The sequence below is a fragment of the Amblyomma mixtum genome, chromosome 3 (assembly GCF_055824585.1).
Source record: "Amblyomma mixtum isolate Tamu chromosome 3, ASM5582458v1, whole genome shotgun sequence".
Classification (NCBI taxonomy): Eukaryota; Metazoa; Arthropoda; class Arachnida; order Ixodida; family Ixodidae; genus Amblyomma; species Amblyomma mixtum.
This window is the reverse complement of record NC_143014.1, coordinates 14,155,773-14,171,039: the sequence shown is the minus strand read 5'-3', so window position 1 is coordinate 14,171,039 and position 15,267 is coordinate 14,155,773. Positions and strand designations below refer to the sequence as shown.

General features: G+C 45.7%; 1 protein-coding gene across 8 annotated transcripts in view; it reads left to right on the top strand.

The window, feature by feature from the left end:
* LOC149349277 (WD repeat-containing protein 11-like) overlaps positions 1-15,267 on the top strand; it is a 222,502-nt gene that overhangs the window by 116,634 nt on the left and 90,601 nt on the right. For all 8 annotated transcript variants that reach the window (XM_089578206.1, XM_089578208.1, XM_089578205.1 and 5 more), the window contains 2 exons: positions 5,045-5,227; positions 5,425-5,533. In XM_089578206.1, coding sequence (XP_089434332.1) covers positions 5,045-5,227; positions 5,425-5,533 — 292 coding nt within the window. The remainder of the gene's footprint in view (positions 1-5,044; positions 5,228-5,424; positions 5,534-15,267) is intronic.

Genomic DNA, 15,267 nt, shown 5'->3' with positions numbered 1-15,267 from the left:
ATTCATGCTATCAGTCAGGTGATAGAGAAATGCGCTAAATATAACCAACCCCTATATATAGACCTCCTTCACCCCGCAACGTCACGAAGATGCGGTGGCGCTGATGTCATTAGAGACTTTTGCGCGGTAGGCAAAACAGGTTCCGCCTGCCCGTGCCTTCCGCAGCTGCTGCAGCTACCGGCAGCTGCATCATGCCTGCGCACTGCAGAAGCAGCATGTACTGGCCAGCTGCGCCAGTGTTGGATCCGCGTAGTATCATAAAATGGAAGATTAGATTGGCCTTAATAGGTTTCTCGCAAATAAATACCGCATAAGGAAATGGGCCGTGGTAGTAAAAGCGTGAAGTCTGGGTGTCGACTGGCACTGCCAGTCAATGTACTTCATAGCAGGGAAATTGCTGCGCTCATTCACCTGAACATCACCATGGTACGCTTAAAATTGCGCAAGGAAAAAACATCATGTATGTAGCTGTGCACGCATTTATCACCCTGAGCTGGTGTGTACGGGCGCCAGCAGGGTCACTCACCACCAAGGAGTGCGTTATTTTGTTGATAGCACAACATGTTTTAACGTGTGTAGAAGTGATACGAACGTATAATGGCGCATTTTAGGGTATTTAATATATATTTGAAAATATTTCTCAACATGACGACATAATTCTTTGATTCTAGTAGAAAGAAATCTGGCAAGTTGTGCCAATCTTGTGCGGTCATGTTGGCATGCTTCGAACAGCGTACTTTAAGTGTGCTAAAAGCCACATGCTTTTCATTGCGTCATGCATGTGTCATAAGCTGCTTCATGAAGTAGTACATGATCGTGAAGCCTGTTTGGAAATAAGCAACCGCAGGCGGGATACCAACAGATGCATGTAGCAGGATTGACAGGGGATGAGGAAATGATTAGTGTTTTCTTTATTGATGCACGAGATATGTAACCAAATTTGGTGCAAATATGAAATTCCTCTGCTAATTTCAGTAGTGTGTTTCATCTTCAGCTATATCTGGTATATTTCTGAAGTAATTATAATTAACACCCTCGTCAAGTCACCCTGGGTTTTGAATAATTAAGTAGAAAGTGCGCAGATTTTTTATGCCAGCATGTTCCCAAAGCCCTGTTCTCTATGATGGCGGTATTATTTCATTTTTTTTAGATTCTCAGTACTTATGCTTGCATAGTGACATGAAAAATTTTCTTATAAGAATAACTAACATACTACTGCTCCTGTAGGGAAAAAATCGAGAGATTTATTGCACCCCTCAACGTCTCTAAAATCGTTCGCGACAAATAGAATCATTCTATTTTCATTCGTTACAAATTTACGAAGGGGTGTGTGATGCCAATCGCAGAAAATGTGGTAGATCACAAAACCAACCTTTAAGTTCATTCCCTCATTTATGGCCTCTTCGCTTTCGCTTTGGTCAAAGAAATGCGGCACTGAAATCAATGAAACCTCAGATCCCTCTTCTTCGTAGTGTTGCTTCCACTGTGGTGCTCCGTCGTCGGAAACCCGCAGAGTTCGCGACGTGCGAGGACCATCAGAAGCCCCATTACCTCACAATATTTGACGACCACACATCTAAAAACCGTCATTTTATGAATTTCTACTGAATATTTTGCTGTGATTTTTCTTTACCAAACAGAAGATCCAGGGCTAGGAAAGAATATAATTTCAGGAATCCAAACTTTTCACCAAATTGACCAGTTTAAGAAGGGGAGGAGTGGGCCTGGCTGGTGCCTGATCTGACGGCTAAAAACAGCGGTTACGAGAGACAGATGAGATCGGGACACGATCGACGCTGTCCCCACTTTTCACACTGCGCGACACGTGTCAACAGACGGTGAGCGCACGTCGGAAAACACGCCAGTGCTTCCCTCACTTCTTTCCCGAGGTAAAATCATTCTGGCTAGTGCAGAGTGTCAGAAACTTATTATTTTATTCAATGCCTAGGGTAGAAACCAACGACAGAAACGCTTTCTAGCCATAATACAATACACTGTGGCGAAATACGCCGTACATGGCCAACGCGAGCCCGTGTACTTCGAGGAATACTATGTTGAAAGCATCAACCATTGCTATGATTCTCAGAAACTGAAAATGCGCCTACAGGCCTTGAAAACCGGTGCTGCACCGCCTCAACTGGACGCCACTCCCTGGCCTATTGCCTACCGCGAGCCCACTAGTGACTGCAGCGCCACCTCACTTGTTTGCAAACATGGAGGAGGTCTATAGCCTTCAATGATTGCGAGAAAGCATTTGACTCTGTAGAAACTTCAGCAGTCATGCAGGCATTGTGGAATCAGGGTGTAGAAGAGTGTTATGTGAAAATATTGGAAGATATTTATAACGATTACATATCTACCATAGTTCTCCATAAAGTCAGCAATAAAATTCAAATAAGGAAAGGTGTCAGGCAGGGAGACACGATCTCGCCTATGCTATTCACCGCCTGCTCACAGGAGGTATTCCGGGGCCTGAAATGGGAAGAGTTGGGGATAAGAGTTGATGGAGAATACCTGAGTAATTTGCGATTCACGAATGACATTGCCTTCCTAAGTCACTTGGGACATAACTGCAAAGCATAATCAATAAGTTAGACAGGCAGAGCAGAATGGTGAGGCTAAAAATTAACACGCAGAAAACCAAAGTAATGTTCAACAGTCTAGCAAGCGAACAGCAGTTCGCATTTGGTAGCGAGGTGCTGGAAGTAGTAAGAGAATATGTTTACTAAGGGCAGGTAGTGACCGCTGATCCGGATCATAAGGGGGAAATAACTAGAAGAATGAGAATGGGGTGGAGTGCATATGGCAGGTTCTCTCAGACCATGAATGGCACCTTACCAATATCCCTCAAGAGAAAAGTATACAACAGCTGTATCTTACCGGTACTCACCTATGGGGCAGAAACGTGGAGTGCTGGAGTAGACGCAGCTGTGGATGACAGCCTTCTGCCTCATGCTGAGCAGAGCTCAAGGCCATGAGTTCGTCGTCAGGTGATGTAAAGTAAAAGCCGTGGGTGAGCAGTCACACCTCACAAGCAGAGAGTGGTACATAAGGTGTCTCTTTTGACTGGGTAGCAAGGGATAGGGAATGTTTTGCATTGAGAGCATGTGCAGCCTTGTGGGAGTGGCTTGTTCTTGGGTCAAGTGGAAACACTAGTGCTTGACCTGCTAACCAGTTCAGCCCCAAAAGTGTGAGCGAGCTTGCGCTGCTCAAGTTGCCGCACACAGTGGCTACACAAGAAGCCAGCAACTCTTCATCTTCTCATATTGTGGCTGCCCTTACTTCTTGCCGTGCTACTTACATTCTTACTTTAGAAAGCACTGAATCATTTGCCATCAAAGTGTAATTTTCTTTTGCCTAGAGCCGCTGTGGTGGCTCAGTGGTGATGGTGCTCAACTGCTGGCCCAAAAGACACAGTTTTGATCCAGGTGGTTGCATTTTGATGGAGGTGAAATGCTAGAGGCTCGTGAACTGTGCAATGTCAGTGCATGTTAAAGAAATTATCGAAATTATTCACTACAGCATCCCTCATAGCCTGAGTTGCTTTGGGACATCAACCCCACGAACCAAATCATCTTTCGCATACTTTTCTAGGTTATGAATGCTTTCTTAGTTAAAAATGGATATTGCTGTCAAGGAATGCTTATCAAATGTTCTAGCTTTACTTAGTTTTCGTAATTAGTGTCTCCTTTGAGTATTAGCCTGTGCCCTTCAGAGTGAGCTACATTAGGCAGGTAATCAAAGGGCCAGTCACTTAACAGGATATGAAAAACTGAATTTAATTGACATGTCTGGAGCTATAATAAGGTTGTTACTAGTGCTTTTATGGCACTGAGGCAATATATGACAAATGTAAATACTTCAGCAGCCTAATGGCGCATGAAATGGGCACACTGTATCACAGGTGGTCTGTTACTGCATTTACTTGAATCTAGGCCGGCCTTGATTCTGCAAAAGTTGAAGGCCAAATCAAAAAAAAGTTTTCCTCAAATGTAAGCCGGCCAAAACAACAGTTGAGAATGACAGCAGAGACAGGAAGTGAACGGCATTTGTTTCTACAAACCTGCTCCTGCTCACTAGTGCTCGTCATCACTGACCTCCTTATCGCTGTCCTCTTCGTGCAGTGCATTGCAATTGTTGTTTTGGAATGAGCGCCCAACCAAGCTTAGCGGGATGGCATCCCAGGCTGCAGCAACCTAGCTGCTACAACTGTTTGAGTTATTTCGCGTGCTTCACTGGTCTCGTGGAATGCGTCGCTCTCTTGCCAGCTCTCTTGCTTTGGCCTCTAGCACTTCTGTTGTGCTGATTCCACTTTGGGATGGCGGCCTTTCTTTGGGCCCATGATGGCTGTCCTCGTTGCAGCGCACACAAAAAGTTCATCATGCTGAAAACAGTGAACATTGTTTTCATCCATGATTAGCTTTCAGGATTGAAAACTGCTCTGCAGCGAGCACAACTTTTCACTTAAAGGCGGCGCTATAATGACACTGTCTGCTTGGTACCATAATATCGAGGAAAAACCACGTGTAAAAAACTTGTACTGCCATGGAACATGCCTATGCTGCCACACGAGCAAACGAGCTCAAAATGGCAGTCAATGTATAGCCAATGCTCGTGTGTTCGTTTATTGGCATTGGCTGTGGATAGTATTGGTTACAGTGCTGTCTTCTGTTGGCTTTTCCGGGGGGTGCCACCTGCGTGCTACTTTTTTCTTTTTTATGTGTTGTCGTCGTATTTTATGAATACAATGGCAAAATCCTCAAATCTAAGCCGACCTAAGAGTTTCATATCTCATGTTTTTAAAAAACTATCGGCCTAGATTCAAATAAATACGGTAATGCAGGTTATTAAGTATGAAATACCATTAAGCAATGGGTTGGGTAGTAACCACCCAGTCTCTCTCATAAGCATTCACGTGTCGCACTAAACCCAAGAACCAGCAGTGCAGCAGCTAACAGTGTGCTCTAGTTTTTAAAATTTCAGTGCAATACAGATAAACCAAACAGCACTAATTTTGACTTGCCTCCATGGCACCTGTTTGCAGGGGGATCGAGTGGGTGAGCCTGACATCGTTCCTGTCCTTTGCATATGCCAACCTGGTTACGGTTGGGAGCAAAGTGCGCAACGAGGTGGTCCTCACCAGCATCCCGTCAGGCAGGGTGCAGCACATTCGGGCAGATGCCAGTGAGGAATCGCCAATAACCTGCATCAAGGTGTCATACCTCAAGTACGTTTTCAAAGTTTGCCCTTGTCTGATAAGTGTGAATGTGTTCACCAAATTCATTGCAGCTTGTATTTGATTTCTCTGGTTGTTGTTCCTTTTGAGCGTAGGCGTCACCTGAAGGCTAAAACTATCGGCTAGCAGCATGGCATGCTTTTGTCTCCTCCTGGATTTGAGTAATTCTGCCTCTTTATTTGTTCCAGGCAGTACTTTGTGGTGCTGTTTAAAGATCAGCCATTTGAACTGTGGGACCTCCGAAACTTGGTGCTCTTGCGCACCATGCCAGACAGCTTTCCCTGTGTGACAGCCTTGGTAAGCCGTTCCTCCCGCACTGTGTAATTTCATGCTGCACCACTTTGCCTGGAAGGCTTTCTGCAAAAGAGTATCAACTGTCCGGGGCACTTGCTGCTGTCGCTGCCACTGAATTGTTTTCTCACTGGGCTCGAGTGTGCCCATGGTGAGTCATCAGTCGGTGCAGTCAGCTGTTGTAATTTTATACAGAGCGTGGAACTTAATGTAAGGGTTAAGAGGGAGAATAACTGTTGAGAGTAGTGTTTTAGAGGAAGCAGGAGTAGACTAATTTAGTTATGAGATAAATGGATCAACTTCTCACAAGTACACTCAACTCCAAACGAGCGGGACACCTAGTATACAATGGTCGTGACAGCAACTACACAAATCACAGCAGGCTCTGTCAGTGGGCATTGTGGCAGTACTGCCTGGCATGGGATATATAAAAATTCTTTCCCTTTAACAGACTATCCAAAATGGCATTTTATAAATAAAGCATTTACTATCTCAGATATTGTGCACTTTGTTCACAGTGTGGAAAGGGCCCAAGTAGTGAAGCTGCACAGCAGAAAGTTTAGCCATAGAATCTTTTTTTTTTATCCTTGACAGATTTCTTATTTACACCTTAACAAGGTTGGGGCAATTCTAGCTCATTACTTATATGGCCTTGAGTTGCTCAAACAGCTGCTAATAATTCCACCAGTTCTTTTTTTAATCCTGTTGCGAGTAACCTCTTAAGGTCCTGTTTCTTCTTTCAGAAAAATGTGTTGCTTGTCTGCTTTAGTACTTGTAACAGAAATTCGTTTAACAGTGGACTAAGTTATTCACTGTTGCCTCTCTGCTACTGCTGTCACAAGTTGCCTCTTTCCAACTGTAAACATTTCACTCAAAGCGTGTCCATTAATTAGTGCTTCATGTAGTTGTGGTATTGCACTGTTTCTTTTTTACTTAGCTGAATCCTTTTTTAAGGTGGCATCCTTGGGCATTCAGTACAGAAAATTGCTATTAATAGTAGAGCCCCTGTAAGGCAAAAATCTTTACTATATCAGTTCTTTGAGGAGGGATACTGTCTGCTATACTTGTTTAACACACAGTGTTGGCCTTCCATTCTGCTCTGATCATCTCATTTCATTATTTGCACCAATATACGACCTGGTCTGAGGAGGGGGAGCCCGCCCAACCTGGCATTGCCATTCAAGGGGTTTGGACACGCACTGCTTTGTCCTTGGAGCTCCCTTTCTCTGCTCTTTCTGTGTTCATAGCCGGCTTTTCTTTGCTCTTTTCCTGGTAGTGCTTTTTTGGTATTTTTAATACTTCTGCCGCACACAAAAGGTTGAACACACAAGGCCACTACATGAAAAAAAAAGAAAGCGTTGAGGCTTTGTCACACTCATTGAAGCTGTGTCGATGTTCTGAAAAAATGACCATTGGAAATTGGGGGAATCGACCTACATGTAGAGCTGACGTATTTGTGGGTTGTGAGACCTTTCTGTGAAATCCCAGACTGCTGTTCTTAAAAGACTATAGACATCTAATTTTATTGCATGTTTTCTTCTTTCAAATGATGCATTAGACATTAGAATACATGGATCACCGCGTGGTTTTTCCTTACAACCGCTAAATAATATATAATTGAATTTCTTCTCTCATGCTGTTTCGGCTCTAGTTTCATGACGGAACGATGGCTATGACGTGTAGTTGATGTTTAGGTCATGTGACGCACAAAGAAAATGGCATATAAACGCTGATATGTTGTTTTAACTTACTACAGCACTTAAACCAGCCTGTTTAGCCAGAATTGCAACAAACGACGTATCAGCAGTTATATTGCTGTGTTTTTGTGCCTCACGTGACCTAAATATCAACTGCACATCACAGCCATTGTTCAGTTGATGAAACCAAAACTTCAAGAAGAAATTCAATTACAGATTATTTAGCAGTCGTAGGCGAATACCACGAGTTGCTCTGTGTATACCAATGTCTAGCATGTTGTTTGAAAGAAGAAAACACACAAGCAAGAATTTGGTGTCTAGAGTCCTTTAAAGGGGCCCAGAAACACAATCTCAGGTAACTGTTTTGCCTGTTGATTGCATACAGTGAGTTATAATGGTGCTATTAGCGTCGGTAATACCGCGTATATTCCGTTTTTTAGTATTTTAATGTCCTCCCAAAAACAGCTTCATGGCTCTGATGGTGTCGCCACACAGTGGCGGGTTTTTAGCAGCGGATATGACATCACCTGGCGTGAGCTTGATGATCGGACAAACAGTAAATATACTGCAAATTGTGTGAATAAATAGAGACACATTTTGTCACCTGTCTGCGTTTTATATTAGATCAACAAAAACAACTTGTTTCTCTTAGATAAAAGCCCTGCAAAGCAAGTAAAATAAAAATACACCACCAGGGGCGCTCTGGCATGGAAACGACGCTGCCAGTCTCAGCAAGAACGAGTTACAGAGAGCAGGCAGCCATGGAGTACAAACTTCCGCGACGTGCTCTGGCTGGCTGTTTTGATTGGTTGCGCCAGGTGCCGTCATTGGGAGAGCGAAATAGGAGTGGGAAGCCCCGCCAAAATCGAGTTGAGGGCAGTGTTTTGTTTGCTTGTATTTTCAGATTTCTTCACTGAATAACTCCCGTTCCTGTGCATCGATTCCTGTAATTCTTTTTAAGTCAGCATCTATGTGACATAAAGAACCCACCTGAAGTATAGCCGGTATCCCCCCAAGCAGTGTTTTGCAGCCCTTTTAAGGAGGCTTTGGAAGTGAACTTTATTTCCTTGGCATAGAGCAATGAAATTTGGCAGCCTTTTAAGGAAATACACTAAATGAATTTATTAAATACAAAATTGTGCTTTGTATTTTCATATGCTCCACTGCTACAATAAACTTGCAGAAAGCCTCACGTGACAACAAAGCATGGTAGGAGCCAGTAGTCGCTTCTAATTTTAGCCAAAGGATATTTTTATCAGCTTGATTTTTTTCTACACAGAACATTATCTCTGTGCTTGCATAATGCGCTCATTATCGTCATGTGAAAATAGTTGCAGGTAAAAAAAAAAAAAGTAATCGAGGAAAGTAGGAAAGGTTCTGCATACAGAATTTATGAAGGAACACAATGCTCCAAACCGCATGAAAATCCATGATGCCATTGTCATGCTATGCTTCTGCAAGCAGTGAAGTTGGGCCGAAAAGTTGGGCCCCTCCTTAAAGCTGCCCTATGGCTGAGAGGTGACCGTGATCACCGAGGGATGTACCGAGTGGGGCCGGTAAAATGCCATTCAACTTTAAAACCAATTAAGAAAAGTTCCAGCTGGCAGCCACCGGTGCCGTCGTCGAAGGCCCTGGACGCCAGGGCAGGAAGGTAGTGCAGTCGACCGGCACGGACGACCGTGGAGCCAAGGGTTGAAGGGGGTCGATGGCCAGGGCAGCTCTGCCGGGACGCACAGGCGGCAGTTGTCCCATTGCATAGCATACAGCAGGGCTCAGGTGGTTTGGGCTCACCCTCTTTTCCTCTCAGCGGGGGTGGCAAAAGCACGTTTTCCCTGCCCAGTGGGCGGAGCCGCTGCTGCGTGGACCGGGGAACTCCAAGGTGGCTTTTCCGCCACAGTTTCCGCCGCGGCAGACACAGGCCCCGGTTTCCCCGAATTCTCGCTGGCTCATCCCGCGGCCGACTGGAAGCTGTTTTTCGGCATGGTTGCTCGGCGGAGACAGCTGGCTCTTGGTTCTAAAATGCGCCTGCCCCAAGCGGCATGGCTTTGGATGTTCGAAGCATCAACGCTCATCGCAGTGTCCGCTGGCTCTCCTCCGGGCACGCTGTGAAGGCTGGCCTGCAGCTGCAAGGCTGTCTTTTCTTTCTAGTTACTTTCCCAATTTACACTTTCAGGGTGCAGCTCTTTGGCGCATGTTTCTGTGTTTCGCGGCGTCGCTGTTGTCCATTGTAACCAGCAGTGGACACCTTAGTAGCGCTTTAAGCTGCGAAACCAATGGAGCAGGAGCTTGAAAAGCACAGGGCAAAATTGGTAAATCGGTTTTTGGGGAAAGGAAATGGCGCACTATCTGTCTCACACATCTCAGTGGACACCTGAACCAGAGGAAAGGTGCGTAACTGCCCTCTTGGAACAGTGGACACCTCAATTGTGCTTTTGGTTATGGTGCTCGGCTGCTGACCCAAAAGACGCGGGTTCGATCCCGGCCGCGGCGGCTAGAATTTCTTTGGAGGAGAAATTCTAGAGGCCCGTGTGCTGTGCGATGTCAGTGCACGGTAAAGAACCCCAGGTGGTCGAAATTTCCGGAGCCCTCCACTACGGCGTCTCTCATAGCCTTAGTCGCTTTGGGACGTTAAACCCCATAAACCAAACCAATCAGTTGTGCTTTAAGCTACGTGGCAGTAGTGACAGATGTGCGCTGCATGTGTTGGCATTGACAACGTTGTGCCAGAAATGTGGCGCTGAAGCCGTAGGCAGTTGGCGTTCATTGTGTTCATTGGCGTTGGCATCGAGAACGTTTTACGCTCGGATCATTTTGAGGGAAGGAAGTGTGCATAACTGGCTCCCTAGGTCAGTGGACACCTGAATCGCGCTTATAGGTACGTAGGGTGATGAGAGAGAGAGATGTGGGCTGTATGCGTTAGCGCTGAGAGTGGTGAGTGAACTGTCGCGATCAACCATTAACTGCCACCTGCCAGGGTGGCAAGGTGGGTGGGGACTTTAATGTAGCTATAAAGACAAACAAACAGGAATTCCTTACCACTCATGTGGGAGAACATCCCGTTCCTCTCATTTGTAACGCCTCCCACGGCTGTGACAACCTCGCGAAATACTTGCATAGACCTCATTTTTGATAACCAGGCATTGGTGCAGCAAGTCAAGCATATATTTATCTATTTCTCCGACCACAAAGCTTCCTTCACGACAATCAACAACTGTTAGCGGAGTGTTTCTTGAGGACGGAATATGTTTGAAAAATAACAAGTTGTCTGTAATTGTACACACGTCTTGCTCGAGTTCATTGCCTCAGTCTATCGAAAACCTGAAACAGCTGGTGTGCTGCGCTCAAATTTCGCATTAGGAAGTAACGTAATCATCGGCAGTTTTTTTTTGTTTAACTCTTTTGTTACCACGCCGCTGTGCTTCGATCAATTGTGATCGAAAAATTCGAAGCGCTACGGCAGCGCGACCGCGGCCGCTACGGACTTGCTGAGTCATTCGGTTTGTTGTTCACACATTGAACTTCAACTTCCTGTTTAGTTTATATTTTTGCCAAAAAGCGGCAATTTTTGAGACGCGCTTGAAGTTGGGGGGTGCGGCGTTGGGTGCTCCGAACAAGCCGTCATCATCGGGAATGGCGCTCGCTCGAAAATACCCCGTTCCACTCAATTCCGCTGCGTTTGCACCACATATTTTTGATGTATCGATTAGCACGGACCCTGACGACGATGCTGTATCGTCGGGTATTGTTTCGAAGCTCAAACTGGGCAACGAGAGCCCAGAATGCTCGCCTGTGCGTTCAGATTCCTTGTTCCAGTCTGTTTGTGCGAACCGAAGCTCCTCATTATAGCCGTTACGGTGATGTGGCGCCATCTAAGTTGTTCTTCAGAGACTACAGTTTCGGTTTCTGCGTAGAGTGCAATTTTCCCACGACGCGCAAATTTTTGAAACGCCCTTGAAGGGGAGGGTACGGCGCGGACGCTCCGTGCATGGCGTCGGGCGCGCAGACGGCGTGCGCTCGGAAAAACCTTGCTGCGCGCAATTCTACTACGTTGACTGCAATTATTATTTATGCTACGAGTAGCAGAGTCTGCAGACAGGACGAGCGTAGACTAACAACTGATTTATTGGACGAAAAAACGACCTTCCTTCAAGAGCAACGCATGCGCAACCAAACTTAACGCCCAAAGCAAAAGTACAAAATCTTATCAACCCAAAAAGTCAAGTTTCAAAAGTCAAAAGTCAACCCAAAACCCAAGAAAACCATCGATTGAAATGCCGCAAGTATTCTGGAAGGACACCACTCCCGAACGTTCGATGCTTGGTGAAATGCTTGGTGCTTGGTGCATGCTTGGTTCGATGCTTGGTGACACCTTGGTGAAAATGTTGAGTGAGAACTCGTCAAGTATCAACTCAGGTTTCTCAATAGACATTGAAGAACTATTCTATTCAGTGCCCCACGACAAGTTGTTCCTGGCGGTCTGTAACTGCATCGAACGTTCGGGAGTGGTGTCTTTCCAGAATACTTGCGGCATTTCAATCGATGGTTTTCTTGAATTGCTAAAACCCTTTCTTCTACCATTGTAACTTTTAAGGACAAGTTTTATGTACAACGGCGAGGTATCTGTATAGGTTCGAGCGTGGCGCCTATTTTAACTGAGATATTTTTAGCTCAAATTGACACTGAACTTTCGTGCGTTCTCACTGATGACTGGATCACGCATGTGGTCATATACGTTGACGATTTCCTAATCCTTTTGAATATTAACCCTGACGACAGTCTACAAATGATTGTGAATGAAATTTTAGCGACCTTCAAATCCGCAGCCAATAACCTGAATTTTACTTTTGAGCTACCGGAACGCTCTTGTTTACAGTTTTTAGACTTAAAATTGTTTTTTCATAGAGAGGGCCATCTATGCTGGGTCTATTTACCAAGATCTAAGAAGGCTCTTCTACCTTATGATTCGTGCCACTCAAAGCTCGTAAAAAGGGGAATCGCAACCTCATGTTTAAAATCCTCGCTTGTCAAGTCATGTCCACACATGGTGAAATGTAGTTTTACCAGTCAAGTAGACCGGCTTTACTCTTCTGGTTTTCCTCCTGCTCTTCTGAAAGCTGTTGCAGAATCTTTGCTGAAAACCCTATGGTTGAAACAAAACCAACAAGAACTCACTGAAAGCGAGAGGAGGAAGTTTGAAGTCCTTCCTTATGTGCACAAGACTTCGCACGGTTTGAAGAAGGTGAGAGGGAAATTTGGTGTCAACGTGTTCTTTTCCGCCCCATGTAAACTGTCTCGTTTATGCCGATTAACTAACAATAACCTGCAAAAGAAAGTAGGGTGCGGAGTCAACCACAGACCTATGTTTGTAGCCTGTAAGATGGGAGTTATCTACGAGATCCCATTCAGCTGTGGTTCCGTTTATGTAGGGCAGACGGGGCGCTGCATTAATAAACGCCTTCAGGAGCACAATAACTCTTTGAGCCAGCAAGGTGGGCAGCATTTAGCAAGGCACTGCCAGTCTTGTAAGATCAATGACAAGAAGAAAAAGTATTTTGTACGCCGCTTTTCAAGCAAACGAAGATTATAGGCTGCGCGAAGGACCGGAAAGCACGCGAGATTCTTGAAGCCTGGCAAATTGCTAGATACGGTGCGGAAAAATGTGTTAGCGAGGCATCAATTCCCCTGTATCAGAAGGAACTTGACTTTTTGGGTTGATTAGATTGTGTACTTTTGCTTTGGGCGTTAAGTTTGGTTGCGCATGCGTTGCTCTTGAAGGAAGGTCGTTTTTTCGTCCAATAAATCAGTTGTTAGTCTACGCTCGTCCTGTCTGCATCTTTTCTGTGTCCTGTCTCCTGCGTAGTTTTATGTCTTCAGAATTTTCAAGAGGCATAAAGAAAAAAAATTATAGCTCGAAAACTATTCAAGTTATAATTTTCAAACTTTAATGCCATGTTTTAGAAAGAATTTGAATTGTTTTGTAATTTCTAGAATTTTTTAGTACAAGTGTTTGGAAAGTTATTGTCATATAAACACAAAACTTTTGTTCTTTTTTATTTTTTTGTTGTGTTTACTGATTTTTTTTCACAGCATTTCAAGCAGAATATGTGTTCAAATAAATTTCATTATAAAGCGCATTCTATCTCAATTATTGTTATGCATTTTATATAATTTTATCTACCACACTTTTTCTAAAAAAAATTTTTGTCTGAAACATATGAAAAATGGTCGTTTTCCTGTGGTAACGAAAGAGTTAAGCTAATCTAACTCTGCTCGCTCTTTTCCGAAGAGAAAGCGTGTGCTTGCTTTGGAAGCCAAGGTGCAAAATATGGAAGGGGTGTTCCGTCCATATTAAGCAGGAGAAATTGTTCCCTGTGCGTTTGCTAGAGTTAGTTCTGCCGTGGGCGCAAGTTGTAACGAGGCTCTGGGCTCTGTTGTCGAGCCTTGCCTCTCGGTGCGGCTGCCTGCTGGCGGGGGAGAGCGTTCTCCACAGGCCACTCGTTCCCTCTGTCAAAGTAGGGTTTGAGATCACAGACATGCACCCGGTCCGTCGGTCGGTCTTAGCGTTAAGTCCACCAGCCAGTAGATGAGAGAAGAAAGTTTCTCCCGAACTCGATAGGGTCCCGTCCATTTTGACACCAGAGAAGCGGAGAATTTCTTACTGGCGTTGCTCAGGACATGACTGTTCCTCAATACCAGAGCGATCATACTGCGCTTTGTGTTGGGCTCGAGCAGTGCGCAGATTCCGGCGTGCTTTGTGCAAAGCCTCCATCATCCTCGCGCGCGGTTATCCCTTCCCTTGGGGCGTTAGGTGAGCTTCGCAGCAGTTGCGTTCCTCTGGCTGTCGTTTGCGGCGGAGTAGTGTTACTTCCCACGCCGTCAACAGGTGCACGCGAAAGTGCGTCCGCCACCACGTTGTTTTTACCCCTCCTGTAGCACACGGTAAAGTCATAATGCTAGGGGAGTAGTGCCCATCACGCTAGGTGCCCGCTTGGTTCGCCTAGGTGCCTCAGCCTCGTGAGTGTCATGTGATCTGTCTCAATCACAAAGGCGACTCCGTCGACGTAGTAGTCGAACTTCCGCGGAGCGAAGATAATCGCGAGACATTCTTTTTCTGTCTCAGAATAGTTTCTCTCTGCGGGAGTTAATGAGTGGCTGGCGAACGCCACCGGTCTCAGGCTACCTTCGTGCTCTTGAAGCAGAACTGCTTCTAAGCCCAGGTCACAAGCGTCAGTGGGGATCACAAATTCCCTGTTCAGGTCAAGCAGCCTCAGCACTGTGGTTTCCACGAGCGCGCAAGTGAGATGGCGTAGTGCCGCCTCTTGCTCGGGTCCCAGTGCCACATCACATCTTTCCTCAACAACGTCGTTGTTGCAGAGCTGTGCAATCTGGGATAAACTGACGATAAAAGTTCACCAGCCCCACAAATCGTCTGTCTTCCTACGTCGGCCAGCGATGGGAACTGCAAAATAGCCCGCAGCTTGTCCTCGCACGGTAGAAGGCGTCCTTCGTCTAGTGAAAACCTCAGCAGTGTTATTCGAGTCGTGGCTACCTGGGTCTTGTTCGAGTTCAGTGTGATTCCCGTTGACCTCAGCCTTTCCATTACATCCCTGAGATATCATAAGTGCTCATCAAAGGTTACTTAATACACTACAATGTCATCCAGGTAAGCAAGAGCGTGGTGCCACCTTGCATCGCCTAGGACGCGGTCCATCAGACACTGGTACGTAGCGGGTGCTCCGACCAGGCCGAAAGGCATTCGGGTAAACTGGAAAAGTCCCCTGTAACAAGTGAAAGCAGTCTTCTCTCGGTCACTTGGAGTCATCTCCACCTGAAAGTATCCACTGCTGCCGTCGAGCGTAGTGAAGTACTTCGCTCCACCAACATAAGACACGATCAAGGGAATGCTCGAAAGTGGGTATGCGTCCTTCCGTGTCACCTCACTCAGGCGTCGAGAGTCCACACAAAGGCAGGTAGTTCCATCTTTGGGCGCCAGTACCACTGGAAACCCCCAGGGGCTGTTTGAACGTTCCACAATGCCTGTGT